General features: G+C 34.5%; 1 protein-coding gene across 2 annotated transcripts in view; it reads right to left on the reverse strand.

The window, feature by feature from the left end:
• The window catches only part of POLA1 (DNA polymerase alpha 1, catalytic subunit), a 226,880-nt gene that overhangs the window by 158,478 nt on the left and 51,008 nt on the right, over positions 1-17,394 (reverse strand). For both annotated transcript variants that reach the window (XM_007421223.4, XM_088144812.1), the window contains exons 27-28: positions 766-798; positions 112-204 (exon numbers count right to left, since the gene is read on the reverse strand). In XM_007421223.4, coding sequence (XP_007421285.2) covers positions 112-204; positions 766-798 — 126 coding nt within the window. The remainder of the gene's footprint in view (positions 1-111; positions 205-765; positions 799-17,394) is intronic.

The following is a 17,394-nucleotide window of genomic DNA, read 5'->3' on the forward strand; positions in this document are numbered from 1 at the left end:
TACAGGAAGATGCCAGAACATGGCATTCTCAAAGAAACTGGCAGTATAGTTGTACGCAAAAGCATTGTCCTATAAATCGCTAAGTTGAAAGTTTGCAATGCTAGGTTTTACCTTGTTTCCCAGTTTAAATACTTCTTCCAGTTTGTTAAGGTTTGTATTTATCATGATTGAATCTGTATCACCATAAATCACTTCCAGATTCATCTGAGGGGTGGAAGGAAGAGGAGAGGAAGTTATTTAAAATAGTATCCAAACAATGCTTTGTACTCTATTAAAAATCTCAGATAACTTATTTGACAAAAGCACAGAGTAGGCAGAAACTGAGGAGTGAGTTTGATACTGATAAAAACTGGTAGCTTGTTTCTATGTTGGCCTTTTCTAACTAGATTTCATGACCCCTAGATGCATTGTATTCAACTGCCATCATTTTGTTGAACTAACCCAGGAAAAATAAGTATGTATCAAGTCTGCAAAAGAATAAGTGGAGTTGAAAAAATGTTCACATCAATAAGACATTTGAATATGCAAGTATTAGACTACAACTAAGCTTTAATGCTGAAATCCAGACTTCAGAGAGATTGAATCATATTTACTCTATAAAACTTTGGAGTCAAGAAACTATAATCCATTAGTAAGGATTAAATTTGTAAACTATCAGATATGCTATTTCAATTGCATTTAGTTCATATTTTTAGACTAAAAAAAAGCAAATCACTAGATATGCTATTTAAGAATTTATATTTAATGAAAATGTAATTATACTACCTTTTGTACCATCTCCTTAGTATGCATTAAGATCTAAAAGACAAAAAAGAATCACTGTAATTAATGACAGTACAGATTACAGTACATAAAACATACGTAGCAGGAAATAAACTTTAGATGTTTAAATTTACAAAACACAAAATACTGTTTCCATGTCTGATACATTCATGCCAAAAATGATGAATTATACCAAAAAAGAAATAGAGAAAAGCTTATGTATCTTCCAGGTATTTATAAAATTGAATGCATCTCAAACGGGAATGGCATGTTTTTGTTTTTTAGTTTTTTTTTATCCTGCCTTTCTTATTTTTATAAATAACTCAAGGTGGTGAACACACCTAATACTCCTGCCTCCTATTTTCCCCACAACATCACCCCTGTGAGATGAGTTGGGCTGAGAGAGAGTGACTGGCCCCAAGTCACCCAGCCGGCTTTCATGCCTAAGGCAGGACTAGAACTCACAGTCTCCTGCTTTCTGGCCTGGTATCTTAACCACCAGACCAAACTGGCTCTCTTTATCACCAATCTATTGTTTTTCCTTTCACTGGGATATTGTTACCACCAATCTATTAATATTTTTCTTTCATTGGGATATTGTTTATCAATATGTGAATGGCAGGCACATCATCAAAGACTGGATTATCCATGAAAGAAAAGCTTCTTCCAAAATATTTATTTTCCAGTGACTTATAGTTGTTTACATAATTTTGGTTACAGTAAGATAGCAAAAAGAAACTGTTTGGTCAATGGGGAACTTATTATTTGGGGGGCCTTTCATAATGTAATAATTGTAAATTTAAAATTAAGTACTGATTAGGTTTGTCCAAATATAGATACACGTTGCTGAAGAAGTTATAGAACAAACCTTTCCATCACTTCAGTAGTCCCGCACTGCTAATCTGCAGGCTTCCTTGTAACTATAATTAATCTCTTATTTTGATCACTAGGAAATCCTGATGTACCCACCAGAACAGGAAGACTTTCCAGGTGGTGTTCTATTACTTACTGATACCTCCCTAGAGGTAAGCAGACCGGGCAGTAGTGCTTACAAATACCCTATAATCATAACAGTAGTTGCCATTTTTTAGAATTGTGCAATTAGAGAGTAAAAAAATAATGATTACTGCTGGAATAGCTAGAAGAGATATTTTCCTCCCAGAACACTTCCTGCTGATCATTACGTTCTGCCAGAGATTACTCAATTTTGTCTACCTATGTCATGATGTTGTGAATTACCTAAGACTTCTAAAAGATACCATAATTCTGACTCTTTGTTAACTATATTTCCTCTTCCAACACACAGTGAAGGGGGGGAAAGTGGGGGGGGGCACTAATGCTTTTTAGAAGAGTAATCAGATAGTATTATAACAGATCTTTTACAACAGCATCAACTGTTAACTGGACAATATTAAATTAAAAAATGACATTTCTGGCAAAATCAGTTTCTTTAAAAATGCTAACAATTCACTGCAGGGATTTTTTTAATATACGGGGACACAAGAAAAGCAAAGATCATCTAATGACAGGCATAATATTAATATTACTTTTTCTAATAATGAATCACTTGCTAAGTGCCAACAGTCAGAGAATAGGTTATAAAGCCTTGCTAAAATTCATTAGTAAAGCAGTTGGCAGTTATCATATTTCACAGAAACACCTGCATATTTATCTTCTCATTACCAATTGGATGATGGAATTTTTTTCAAGCACATTTCAAAAAATCTGCCAACTTCAAGTGTAAAAAAATAAACTTTGTAGTTAATTTTTCCCTTAACAAAGTACAGCTGTTGAGAATAATTGTTCAAGATCTTACCCTGTAATGTCAACTGCAGCAGAACAAAGAGTATTTAATTAGCAAATCTATCCAGTAATTCAACACCTATTATATAAAATGCCTTTGTGATTTTATTCAGGATAATTTGCTAAGAGGGTTATTACTGACATTCAGATGAAATTCAAAAGTCCTACGCAAGTAGAGTCATAATAGCAGTAATGATCCCCCCAATCAGGAGATCCTGTGTCACATAAGGCTTTTTTGCAATGCAGCAGCTTATTTCCTGACTTCTTAATTCCTGGACTCAGCCCAGTGAGAGTCCTTCATGCCAATATTCAGTCAGCAATACATATTTAAGGGAATCTATTAAAATATCTAGCACAAAAGTGATTTTTTTCTTAAGAGTGACAGCTCTGTGATCAAATCAGTCATTAAAACTGTAAAATGAAATGGTGGAAATTCATGAAGAGGTTGTAAAAAAGAAAGGGACAGAATAAAAAAAAAGTTCTTTACTATTTACAGTGATGAATATTTTGTGTTACACTTGAATTCCCAATTCACCTGTTTGTCATTGCAAATTAATTTAAAGCGGCAAAATTGCATTAGTTCCAACCTATTTCTATGAACTGTAATTTATCATACATAGTTTACAGCATACACAGTAGCCATTTTTTGACAGATCACACTTACTAAGTTTTGTTTTAGTTCACAATCTGAAAATGAAAGTCTTAGAATATTACATATGTCTGTTGTTCAATACTTGCATATAAAGCTACCCATGGAACACTTGCTGGTTCTAAACAAACCTGTTACTAGGGCTGCATCTTACATTATAGTTTTAGCCAGTGCCCATCATTCTTCTATAGCAGACAAAGTAAATATAAGTTGCAGTAGAGAACCAAATTCAGCTAAGTTTCCCTTATTATGTGTATACAGTGAAGTCAGGTTAGATAAAAAATGATAAAGTAAGCGAGAAAGATTCATTCAAAACATAGTTTAAATAATGATAACAAATTTCTTATTTAATTATATCATTTAATTATTTGGACATCAGGTTAGTGCATAATCACTTCAAAATCAATTCTGTTATCTCAACAGCTACTTAGCAAGGCCAAGATATAGTTGCTGACTTTTTGTGATCAGTGACCATAGCAACTGAGGCCAGGACACCAAGAAGAATTGGAATCACCATATAAGCCTTCTTATATCTAGCATGTCCTGCTTTTGCAGTAGTCCTGCTAAACCACATGCAGAGCTGCACTCAGACTAGATGAGACCCTTGACTCTGGGTCTTTCTTTTCAGCCATAGGGCAACAGCAATATGGCACACTAGGCCAATGGAACAATCCAAATTCAAAGGGCAAAATGTAATTGGAAGATATATGTAACTTCTACTGGGAACACCTTAAACCATATATTCATATCTTGGAACAGGTACCACCTGTTCAGGGCAGCTGCATGATGCCACGAAAAGATGTTGCTACTTCAGATGTTCCTGTGATGACTGGGAAAATGGAATCTGTCCCTCAGAGAATGTTAAAACTAGAACATCTCCTCTCACCTGGATGCCTAAGGCCTGAACTTCCAACAATTTCCAAATGTCAACCAAGAAGAAAAGGAATTGGAAGGCTTCTATGGAAAGATGTCACAAAACAATTATATTTTCCAGCAATCAGTATGACTGGTTTAAATAACAGTAGCTTTGGTTAAAGAAGGATATATATACTATATCCCAAAAAAGTAAAGAACTGCACCAAGTAGAAACAGTGTTTTATTAACAACAAGCTTGTTATTTTGTTCAATATAGAGGAAAGCAAATTTCAATTGACCTAAATTGAATAATAAATGTTACTTTTATTCCTGTTTCCAAACTTTATACCATATATCAAATTTATCTATATTTGTCCTATGATTCACTAAATCATAGTAATTAAAATAAATAGATGAATTCCAAATTGGGAAAAGAAGTAGTGGTGGGAAATATCAGGAGGGATCTTACAGAACTCCCTAAAGCTGGGATTCTTACCATGGGTCTATGCATCCTTTTGGGTGTCTGTGGAGAGATTTTAGGTGGAGGGTCTGTGAACTTATTAGTTTCCTTTGTAATATAAACTGTATCTATGCATTTTATTTTATGCATTAAATACATTTTTCTGAGAAAGGATGCATAGGTTTCACCAGACTCTCAAAGGGTTCCACAGCACGAAAAGGTTAAGCACCGCTGTCCTACAGAAATGTATTTCCCATTAGATCTTTAGAAATAACCAAACAACCAATTGGTTCCCAACAATTCCTGACTACTACATGAGTCCTTATACATGTTGTAACAGGCTAGAAGGGGGACGATAGTGAGATTAACAAGATTAATTATTTATTGGGCAGATCAGTCTGGGGATCAGGGGATCTTGGGAAAAGAGCTGATCCATAAACTGGCTTTAAGTGTTCAGTCCATCTATCCTGAAGGATGGGAATATCCCTTTTTACCACAACAGACCAGGATAAGGTTCTGTGACTAATTAGGAAAGCCAGGAATTACCCACTATTTTGTGATGAAATAAATTGCTTCTTTGAAAGATTTGATCTCTGAATAGAATTACAAACATACCAGCACAACTAACATTGTGATAGAACTCCTGGAGTAAGTTGATAAGTACTGAAGATGAACTCTTAAGAAGTTGTTGAAAAAATTACTCTGGTAGGAAGCCTTTAGTCTCTATTATCACTTTGACCACCAATAATAACTAGTAATTTAGGGCTCCATGCAAAATATCCACACATTTCAATGTTTACTTTACAATGGCTCCATGTATCTCTCCCTGAGGAGTGGAATTATTTATTCAGTTTATAATTGATAAAAGTTAGAATATGCTGAAGATTAGCCAAACAAACAAATTTAATCTTTGCCCTTTACACTACAGGAAGCTATTCTGAATTCCAGTCAGTCATAGAGAAATCAGATTAAAATTATTTCATTTTACTACTCTTTCAATCTGCCTACTTTGAACAGAAGACCCTACGCAACAGGAATAGACTTGATTTTCTTAATGAAAAAACTTTAATTACAAATCCAACTAAAACATGCTTCTTTCATTAATCCATTACTGTAAAATACATGCTGAGATTTTTTAATCCTTAATTTGTCATTTAGACCTATTATTTTATCTGCAAAAAATCTCAACTACTTTAGCATGAACTTCCCCAAACACTAATGCTTCCAAGCCATTCTATTACTTATATACAATAATTACAAGTCAATGTAATCCTAGTCTTCAAACCAAATTTCATATTCTTATTTTTTGACAAACATCATATTCTAACAGTAACTATTTCTTTCCACACACTGTTAAATCAGCTCCCCATTATTTTATAAATTTTATGTTATTGTTATCCTTGTTTAAAGTGGAGCCAAAGAACTGAATACTGGAAAGGAATGCCACAAGAACTCATTTGTTAAGTGAATCAGAGTCCTGGGGGGAGGGGAAGGGGACATAATGAAAATGTAGCTGTGGCCATTTACAACAGGCATGCTATATAGCATCATTTCCAAAGGACAGCCTCTTGAATGCTGGTAACTTACTCCTTCCACCATAACTAATCCTAAAATTTATTTTGGTTCCTTCTAGCGTCTAACTATTAAAGTTCCTCTTAGAAAAGTCCACATTTAGGCAATAAAAACTGTTAAATATAAGACAAACATACACTAAAGCAAAACATGATTTCTGTCCTGTTCTGGAGCTCTCTCTATTTTAGAGTTATTTTCAATGAGAAAAATTGGAGACATGGGTTTAAGTACACATGGGCAAACCATGAATTGATGAGATCTTTGGCTAATATTTAGCTTGTAGAACCCCAGGGAACCCTATCCCACTTTTCCAAGATAACAGCTGGTCAACTGTCAACTGGATGATACGCCTATCAGCAGACTAAAAACAGATATTCACATCTATTTTCTAAAAGGTGAGAATACAATCAGGTAAACCTTAATGGGAGGGAGCAAGAAACAATCTACAAAATAGAAAGCCTTCTGGATTTCTGAAGGAAGCTTCACTAGATAACATAAGAAACCTAGGGTCTCCACATTAAATGAGGCACGTGGCTTTGAGGTTATATTGTAAAAGGTCATTCAGAAATTTAAAAAGTTAAATCTAGCACTTTAAATCAAGCCCAGAAAGGTAACCAACAGAACAACTTTAAAACTCCTAAAATACAAAGAAGAATTTTCCCTCTTAACAGCAGGTATAATATGTTAAAAAAAATAAACAAAACAAAAATCATAGGCATGATTTGTTAACTCATCATGATACTAATCAGCAAGGTTTATTAAAATGTGGTCCAACTCTGCATATATGTTACTATGACTACTGAATCCAATTTTATTGTAATTCAATCAAATTTGCATTAGGGCACAGTCCTATTAGAACTTTCTTGAATAAGAACCACTGAACTCAGTGAAATTAATTTCAAATATGCTTCAAATTGCACTATAGTTCCTGGACAGAATGATTTTTTTCATTAGAAAGGTCAAGCTCTTAACAGATTTTCTTAGAAAGGAAGAGGGGGGTTAGATGAGATTTATAAAACTAATACATTAGGTTAACAACAAAATGCTTTCGATATTTCTCCTCAGTCTTTAATTCACTATTAATGATACTTGGTATTTTTGACGATAGTTCAAGAGGGAATTCTCCCATTTTGGTGTTGAAATGAATTCAGCTTCTGTTATTTTTTATAATGAATGAAACTAACCAGATCCTTATTTTCAGAAACTTAAATCAAGTTACTCATTTTATATCAAGAATCAGCACACAAAGATGGCTACGCACAATTTACAGATAAGTATCTGAATTTGAAACAAAGGAGGGAAACTAAACAATATAATAGGCACATTGCAGTATGTGCAATAAACTTTAGAAATTGCAGGATTGATTATAAGAATCCTTCTCATGGGAAAATGCTTTTGCTTTGATTTTTTTTTTTTAAAAAAACATGATAGGATGTGTAATGGTACGTGGGAAAGACCTTGGGAGATGGGAAGAGTAGCTGCCTAGGAAACAGTAAAGTAAGAGACAGCATAGCCCACAGCTGCATAGTGGGTGGAGCAAGAGGCTCAGAAGGGGCCCTCCCTAAGTTCTCAGGCTGTAAAGATGAAAGTGGGAGAATTGTACTTTCAGACTTGCAAGATTCTGTTAGTGTAGCTTTACAATAAAGTAGAATTAGTTTATCTGGTTATGTTTCTTGTCTGGTCTACCTGGTAAGGTTGACAGGATGGGACTTTGACGGTTGGACACTAGAGGGAACTATAAGGAACTAAAGATTACAATTAAAGGAGAACACTTAAATTTGACTTACTAATACAGAATGGAGCAAAATACTTTAACACTGGACATATTGAAGGATATTTTTGAACAATGGACCCAGAAATTAATTTTAAGAGTGCCTGCCCTTATAATCACACCCTTATAGAGTGTGTTTAAAATTTGTTATGGAACAGGAACAAGTTTTACTGGACAAGACTGAGACTGATCTGAAAATGGATTTAAAAATGACAGGCTACAAGAACAATATGGAAAAAGACGCTACACTGGATATACAAATGAAACCGGCTGATGTCTTAATAATTTACAAATATACAAATAACTAACCAAAAGATTGACCTGGATAACTTTCCTATATTCGATTTATAAAAGAGACTTGTTAAGGCTTTGAAGAATTTTTATTATTTTATTTTTTTATTTGTTGGATTTTTCCCCCGCCCATCTCCCCCACAATAGGGGACTCTGGGCGACTTACAAAAAACATTAAAACTATAAATATATATAAAATACATAGTACATCCAGAATTAAGAACAATACTAAAAAAGGAAAATCCAAGAAGATGGAAAATCAGGCTGCAGACAGCTGGCCACTATGGGGCTAGCCATCCCCCTGCTTGAAGTATTCCCTCCCCACCCCAGGCCAAGTGGCAGAACCAGGTCTTCAAAGCCCTTCGGAAGGCCAGGAGTGAAGGGGCCAATCGCACCTCCGGGGGCAGAATGTTCCAAAGAGCGGGGGCTACCGCTTGTGAGAAGAGACAAAGAAAAAGTGAAAGGAAAACAAGCTCTAGGACATTATTTGAAGGGATTAAAGATCAAGAATGTTAAAAGTAAAAGGAATATAAAGTTGGTTTATTCGATCAAGATTAAAACAGATATGTTGCTATCTCTGGTAACCATTAATAGACTTTTCCTGATCAAGACTGAATGACAAGCCTTTACAGATCTGTTTATAGAAAAGAGATAAGATATGGGAAGAAGAGATCATTTGTTGTACTTTAAGAGAAGGTGATAAGTTATTAAAATTGTTTATACTTGTTGTGATGAAGGGGGAAGTCATTTCTTTAAATATTTCTTTTCTTTTTCTTTACTATATTCTTATTTTTCTTTCTATTTTTTTTCTTTTCTGTACTTTCTATTTTTTCCTTTCATTCTTTTCTTTTTTAATTTGTATTAGTTTTTATCTTTTTAATTGTAATGTTTAATAAAATTACTAAATAAAAAAAGAAATTGCAGGATTGTAATACATGAAGAAATTTAAGCCTATTACTGTCAGTTTAGTATAACTACAAAGCTAAAACACATAATGTAATAAATTAGGGAGCCTAACCCCCTTACTTCTTTCAATTATTGGTGTCACGTTCTTTTCTCAAACATTTGTCCATACAAAACAGTGGCCAACAAACCTGATACAGGGCTGTTAAAGTCAGACAGTAAGGCACCACACAATGACCTTTAGAAGGAATGATACTAACAGGTGGCTGACGCTTAACAATAATTGTATTATGCTTTAAGAACAAGGACAACATTCTGTCTTGTCATCTGTAACTGAAAGAAGGAAGAAGCATTATAAGGCATTCCAAGTACCTTAGTACTAATCACCTCAAAAAGGAAGGAAGCTGTTTATGACCCATAGTAATTACTAACTACCAAAAATGTAAACTTCCACAATTTTCCACTTCAGAACCCCATAGCACTGCTGCCATTTATAAGATACAAATTATTCATTCTACATGCCTTTAAAAAGGAATGTATTCCCACATCTATTATTAAAATCCTGAATTTTAAAATTCATGAAAGATGTAAGTGATTTAATTAACTGTTTTTACTAATTAAATGTCCTACACAAGGCAACTCAAGTTACAGTGTTCATCAGCCTTTCCCCCTAAAACAAGTCACTGTTTTGACAGCTGAAGAGAGGCTGCAATCCTGGTCAAATAGGCTGTGGTCCTGATAGAGGAATTCCATGTGGTTAAAAAAAAAAAAAACATGCCCACACAAACCTAGGCACTCAAGCAGGGCATCAGCCATTTTTCCATAGCCTGTCATAACTTGCTGCAAGATGGCAGATACCACCAATTTCTCCAGTCACCACTATCCCAGCTGCAGATGAACCAGTGCAAAGGGCACCTCTGGTCTGCGTTACATGCCATTAGTATATCAGCACCCACGGAAAAGGGCCAAGCAGCAGATCAGATTCCTGTCAGCTGCAGAAAGTGCTGACACTTAAGCTGTTTAAAGGTTTCTCATTCTTCAGCTGAAAAATTAAAAGGCAGGCTCAAGGACACATTGGTTTGTCAACCAGACTACCATGTATGTCACATATTACAGTAATCTTAATTCAACATACCCCAATATATAAATTTAACATACTAAAATGTCTAGAAAAAATGTAATGATCAAAAAGAATGTAAATGTAAAAATGTAATGACCAAAAAGGATTATCTGGCCCCAAACAAGTTACATTTTATTTATCTTATCCACACAGAAAACTCTACATGCATAATTTTTATTCTGATTTTCTTGTACAGATTTGTTCAAGAGCTAGAATTCAATTCTGCTATTCTGGAACTCAGGGGTATCTATTACAAATATTAAACTTCCAGGAAGTGCTGTGCTCCTACAAAACTTTCTTTCTGCACCAGACCCTCGCACCCAGAAAATTCAGACGGCTTCCAAAATCATCACTGTCTCACTTTTCTCAAACATAAAAATTCCTCCAGAATACCTTAGCACCTTTCTTGTCTTTTTGAAAATGTCAAATTAGAGGAAGTTCCACATTATAAACAGAGTTTCAGGCAACATCCTTTCCTTTATTATCACAAATCCACCCAACACAACAGGAGATACAACAAACCCCTAGTTAGTCATTATGGTATCACGTGCTCCAAAACCATTTTGAGCTCTATGGTAACCAATATGCAGAATTGCAACTGAAAGTGAATCATCAACAACCAGGAAAACTGGAATAAAAGCAGAGTAATGTACTCTATAAAAAAGATTCTAAAGCCTTTACAGTTGCATTTTAAACCAATGGTAAGCCTTTTCAAACAAACAGGCCGGCTTGTTTAGTAAAAAGCTGATAGTCGCTAAAAGAATTTATGGCTTCAAGCCAGCTGAGTATTTCAGAAGCTGCTATACTGTGTCATAGTGCTCCAAAGACCAAAGTGTTAATTAAGGAAAGCTTAAGTGACAATGTCAGAAAGATGATGGTGTTCAAGTTGTAGCTGCAATACCATCTCACTAGTTTACAGTTTCAAACGGCTAACATAAGCTAGTGGAAAGAATATTGCACTTGAACTGTGGGAGACCAAAGCTTATATCACCGTTCAGCTATGGGAATCCCTACCTGAATTTGGGCTAGCCACTATTTCTCAGTCTGAATTACAACTGAAAAATTGATTTGATGGAATAGATTTGTGGACACCAAAATGATACTGCCTATTTAGTTTGTCAGTCCTAGCCTAAAAAACTCCTGTACTCAATGTTTTAAATAAACACAGTTTAAAATGGATTTTTCATTTTTGTTTCTTAATATATGTTAAAATTAATATGGTACACTCTATTTTATAGTTATACGTTTTAATCCAAGAAGAGAAATATCCTTTCAATTCTAAATTACACTGCATCTAATTACAAACAATTATAAACTATGAAATATGTATAAACTGTATTGGTCAGATCCTACACTGAGTACAGTGCTCAATTTTGAACACTGCATTGAAGAAAAACAGGCACAAAGAAAACCAGCAAGGATGATCAAGGGACTGGAAATTAAATCTTACCAAAAAAGCTAAGGGAATGGGGTATTAGAACAAGGCACACTTTGAAAATCATTCAGAAAAGCATGTAAGTACAACAATTCTCTTTCATTCATTAAAACAGCCCAATATTTTTCAAGCTTCTACTTGAGTCTGAAGAAGAAGAAAAAAAACACTGCTTTAAGAAGCCACTCGTTAAAGTTCCTTAAAGCAGTGGCACCTTTTATTCAGGGCTGAGCAGAAACCTGAAAAAGTCAAGTTCCATTAATGAATTGCAGAGATGCTATGCCTACATTTGATTCAGAATGGAAGTACTTTTTTCAAATCTTCTCCAAAGTGTAGATAACCCTACTTACTGGGTATGTTTAGCACACTTCAAATATCTCAAATGGTATATACAGAAAAATACTAAGATTCACTCTATTATCCAGGAGGAAAAACATGGAATAATGGTCTTAACTTAATTCTGGTTGAGTGTTAGGAAACACTTTTCAACAGTAAGTGCCATTTCTGAGGAAGGTGATGGAATTCTATTTGTTCAAGCAATTTTTCTCACAAAAAAACTGGGCTCAACAGCCCCTTTCAACTCTATGATTCTATGAACTATTAATTATTAAAAAATGAAGAGGCACACTTTAAAGGAGAAAGATTCCCTCAAAAATCAATAGAAATCAAACATTTGGTTTTATCAGTCAAATGGACTGCCAGAAAATTCATTTAATACTTTGAGGAGTTTTGAAGATGCATTCATATGTCTTAAATCCTGATGCAAAAACTACAACTATTCAGTGGACAATGCTATTATTGCAGCTTCAAAGAAATGCAACACTTTTACCACAACTTCATAGATAACTAAAATAAAAACATACTTACACACATAGTAAATTCACTATTTGTAAATTTCTACATAAAAATACAGTACCTACAATAACCTGCAAAGGTAGTATACATCAGTGACTGCATAAAGTCTATCTATAATACATAAATGAAAACCATTAGCTTGAATTTTGTAACAGTAATGACAGTCACTTGTGAAGAACAGAATCTGGCATCCTTTAGTATTCTTTCACATTTCTAAATATTTTAAAAGATATCCCCTATAAAATAATCCATCTTCCATAAAATCAAATAAAAAGATACAGTACAGGTCAAAAATGGTAGAAATCAATTAATTGCATACACAAATACTAATCATTCATTCATTCATTCATTCATTCATTCAAATAAATAGATCAAACACATCAAAAATTGTAGTCTGTTGGATTCTGCATGAACCACATTCTAAAGCAGGATGTGACCCTCCAAAAATGTTTGGACTTAAACTCTCATCATTCTTAATCTTAAACTATACTGGCTATGACTGATGAAAATTCAGCATCTGCAATGCTAGACACTGCTTATCCCTATTCATAGACATATTATAGAATTCTGGTTTACATACAACAGGAACGAAGTGCCACCTTCATGAAGGGGAAAATCAGATGAGTATTGGTCCTTAACTTCTTCCTCATCATTAAACTATAATTTACTGAATTGGAATGATTATGTACAAGCTGTTCCATGTATGTAAATAGCTTTGGAAGTATGTGAAATTGTTATCTGCATGCTTTTTATTATTTTAAGGCTGCAATCTTACATACTGTTATTTTAAAGAAAATTCTCTTGATCACAGAATTAATACATTATGAAAATTATGCATAGGATTGCCCTATGCATTTAGATAAAATTTCATGTTTTATTATGTATTTTAACAAACATTTTCTTCATTTTAAGTAAAACATCTGGTAATTATGTCTTTAAATAAAGGCTCAATTGTTCACATTTTATAATATTCACTGTAAATAACTGTAATAAGATACTTATAGTTATAATTAATTATAGTTGATATACTATATACTGCAGAAAGTTCTGTAACATTTCAGCAGTACAATAAACCATAAGTAGATGAGGCCTAAATTTTTGGACAGCAATAGTTATTATACTAAATAGTAAAAAATTCTTACTTATTTGCTATAATATAACTACGCAATTCAACAGACTAAAGCAGCTAGCATGCAAGTACCTGTAAAAGCATTTTCTATCAGATTGATAGAGAGTCCTGTTTGCACAGCAGCCAACCTTCAAGTTTGTTAGGTGCATCTGTTGCAGAAGAAACTAGTAGGAATAATCAGTGTAAAAAGCCATAGCATAGTTCAGTGGTTGGCCTAGAGAAGCTTGCAGGGTACCTCCCTGCTGATAGCTTGCAGGATACCTACTGTTACAACATTTAAGTGCTGTGGAACAGCCATATTTTTACTACTCCTTCTATTAGTATAAAGAAGGAGTAGTAAAAGTATTAAACACAGAGTTTTTTTCCTGTTACTTTTTCCTACTCACATCAACTGTTAATGTATGTGTATGTGTACATGTATATCTCTGTGTATATTTATATATACAAACACACATATGTATAAATTATTTTGTTTTATTTATTTTGTTTTTATTATATTTTATTGTTAAACTACTTTGATATATTTTATGGAAATTGAGTGTATAAATGTTTTAAATAACTAAAAAGAGAGAGCACAACTCATAAGATCTACGACTTAGTTCTGATTTCAAAATAATTATTTCCCAAAAGAACACCTCTCTTACAGTGAAGCAAATAAAAACGCTACACATGCATAACTTTCTAAGCAACCACATAAAAGAGCCTTCTATGAGAACTACAAATTAAATTTTAGTATACTTCAGAACAGAAAATGTATGCATTTGCTGGATTTAACATCTCCTTATCTATCATGGCGATACAAATGTTTATACTATTAGCAGTATCATTAAACTTTAACAAAAATAACTGAAAAAGTTGGCAAGAAATGAATTCATTAGATATACTTTTTAAAATACTTTTCTCCAATCTTGTGAGGTAAGTTTTACTGAGCGATCTAATTCTCAGCTTTCCATATATAGTCCCAATGCACTAGTCATAATATTACAATTAATATGATGAAATCAGATTTTACATATAAGTCAGTGCACTTGGTAAACTTCTATCCAGGTCATTTATTCAATAACATGAAAGAAAAGATGACTTTCACGCCAACAACATTTCATAATGTAGAAATGTATGCATATTGAACTTTGAGCATTTCAACTTCCCAAAGCTTACATCTCATTGTTACACTCTGGCCATCAACATAGCTATCATTCTTCACCAAAGAGTTGATTGGTGCGTTTACTCACATTCTACATGTGTAAATTTTCCTCTTGAACTATAGTAATTGGCCAATGCTTGATAATACAGTACAAACTGCAATCTTGCATCCAATTATGCTGTAGAAATCTGGTCTGATTAAAAAAAAAATGTATTGTTGCTGATGCTGATTTTTAAACTGTCAACTAGAAACAATGCAAACTATAATAAACTATAAGCGTGAATAGACAGCATAAAACTTCAGTGCTATGAATTATTAGCTGAATGTAATTATTAATCTTCAAATTTCTCACAAAAAATTGAATTAAACTTGTTAGCTTTATATTATTGTCAATAAATTCTGTAAAAATAATTTCTGTTATAATTGGCTTATGTGGTTTGTGCACTTTATTTCCTCTTGGGGCATTTAGAAACAAGAGGGCTATTTTAAGAATGGAGCTAATCACAATAAGTTTTAGTTCACACATCACACTATGGCAGAGTGTACTGTGTGAATGCCAGACAATTATATAGAATATTTGCAATTCTACTAAAATTTCTCTTACTTATAGTAGCATGAAGTTTATGCTGTAAGAAGTAATTCTGTGCTTAACGTTTAAAAAATGCATAATCTTTCTGGGTTCATAAAAGCCAGTAGAGATAAGATGCCAGTCCACATAATGCCATTTGTTTACACATGCCATATATAACTATATCACTATAACTTTAAGGGGGGAGGAGGAAACTGTGCAAACTATAGTGAGTGGAAGAACATCCTGTCCCTTCTGAGGAGCAGCCGAGAACTACTGGATGTACAAGCTGGGTTTCGAAGAGGCAGAGGAACTAGAGATCAAATCGCCAACATTCGCTGGATCATGGAGAAAGCATGAGAGTTCCAGAAAAATATCTACTTCTGCTTCATTGACTATGCAAAAGCCTTTGATTGTGTGGATCACAACAAACTGTGGCAAATTCTTAAAGAGATGGGAGTACCAGACCACCTTACCTGTCTCCTGAGAAATCTGTATGCGGGCCAAGAAGCAACAGTTAGAACCGGTCATGGAACAACCGATTGGTTCAAAATAGGGAAAGGTGTACGACAAGGCTGTATACTGTCACCCTGCTTATTTAACCTATATGCAGAGTACATCATGAGAAATGCCAGGCTGGAAGAATCACAAGCCGGAATCAAGATTGCAGGGAGAATCATCAACAACCTCAGATATGCGGACGATACCACCCTAATGGCAGAAAGTGAAGAAGAACTAAAGAGCCTCTTGATGAGGGTGAAAGAGGAGAGTGCAAAAGCTGGCTTGAAACTCAACATTAAAAAACTAAGATCATGGCATCTGGACCCATCAATTCCTGGCAAATAGAAGGGGTAGAAATGGAAGCAGTAACAGACTTCATTTATTTGGGCTCCAAGATCACCGCAGATGGAGACTGCAGCCATGAAATTAAAAGACGCTTGCTCCTTGGGAGGAAAGCTATGGCAAACCTAGATAGCATATTAAAAAGCAGAGACGTCACCTTGCCGACAAAGATCCGCATAGTCAAAGCTATGGTTTTTCCAGTAGTAATGTATGGCTGTGAGAGCTGGACCATAAAAAAGGCCGAGCGCCGAAGAATTGATGCCTTTGAACTGTGGTGCTGGAGAAGACTCTTGAGAGTCCCCTGGACTGCTAGGAGGACAAACCAGTCAATCTTAAAGGAAATCAACCCTGATTGCTCATTGGAAGGATCGATAATGAAGCTCAAGCTCAGATATTTTGGTCACCTAATGCGAAGAGAGATCTCTTTGGAGAAGACCCTGATGCTGGGAAAGATTGAAGGCAAAAGGAGAAGAGGACGGCAGAGGATGAGATGGTTAGATAGCATCACTGAAGCAATGAGCATGAAACTGAGCAAACTTAGGGAGGCAGTGAAGGACAGGAAGGCCTGGCGCAATATGGTTCATGGGGTCACGAAGAGTTGGACACGACTTAACGACTAAACAACAACAACAACCAAGAATATGACTATCAATTATTATCCTTAATAATCCAAAACAAGAACAAGCAGAGTTCCTGGCTTCAGGTTTAACAATAGCTGCTTCTGCTCTTCTTAATTGTGCCTTTTCCCTCTTCACGAGTAAATTCACTTATGCAGGATAAATAGAGCTGAACTGCCAAAAATTCTGGCATGAAATGTAACTAGATCATATCTTCACCTCCATACTGTCTCTATTACACATATAACTGAAAAGCAATTATCTATGCATTAAGGGTGAAACTAAAGCAATATATAAAACCAGCACTTACCACACTCCAGTAATAGTACTAGTGGGATGGAAAGATCTATGTTTTACTAACCATTCATCAGCAATTAGCAAAAAAATTTTCTCTGTAACAGATATACCTCCTAAAATGAAAGTATAAGCACCCTTTGCAAGTGCCACCCAGGAATATGAAACTTTTTCAGTTTTAGCAAAGACGAATGCATCCCATATTATAACAAACACTCAAAATGCAGGGGACATAGTTCTTTTGGCTTTTCCTCCCTCCCTCAATATCTATTATTTTGCCTCAATTTTTTTCCCTTTGTTATTGGATGGATGGACGTGTGATTGTG

Source organism: Python bivittatus, unplaced genomic scaffold (assembly GCF_059951505.1).
Source record: "Python bivittatus isolate LINGU-HERP-01145 unplaced genomic scaffold, Pbiv_v1 ctg000350_np1212, whole genome shotgun sequence".
NCBI classification, from domain to species: Eukaryota; Metazoa; Chordata; class Lepidosauria; order Squamata; family Pythonidae; genus Python; species Python bivittatus.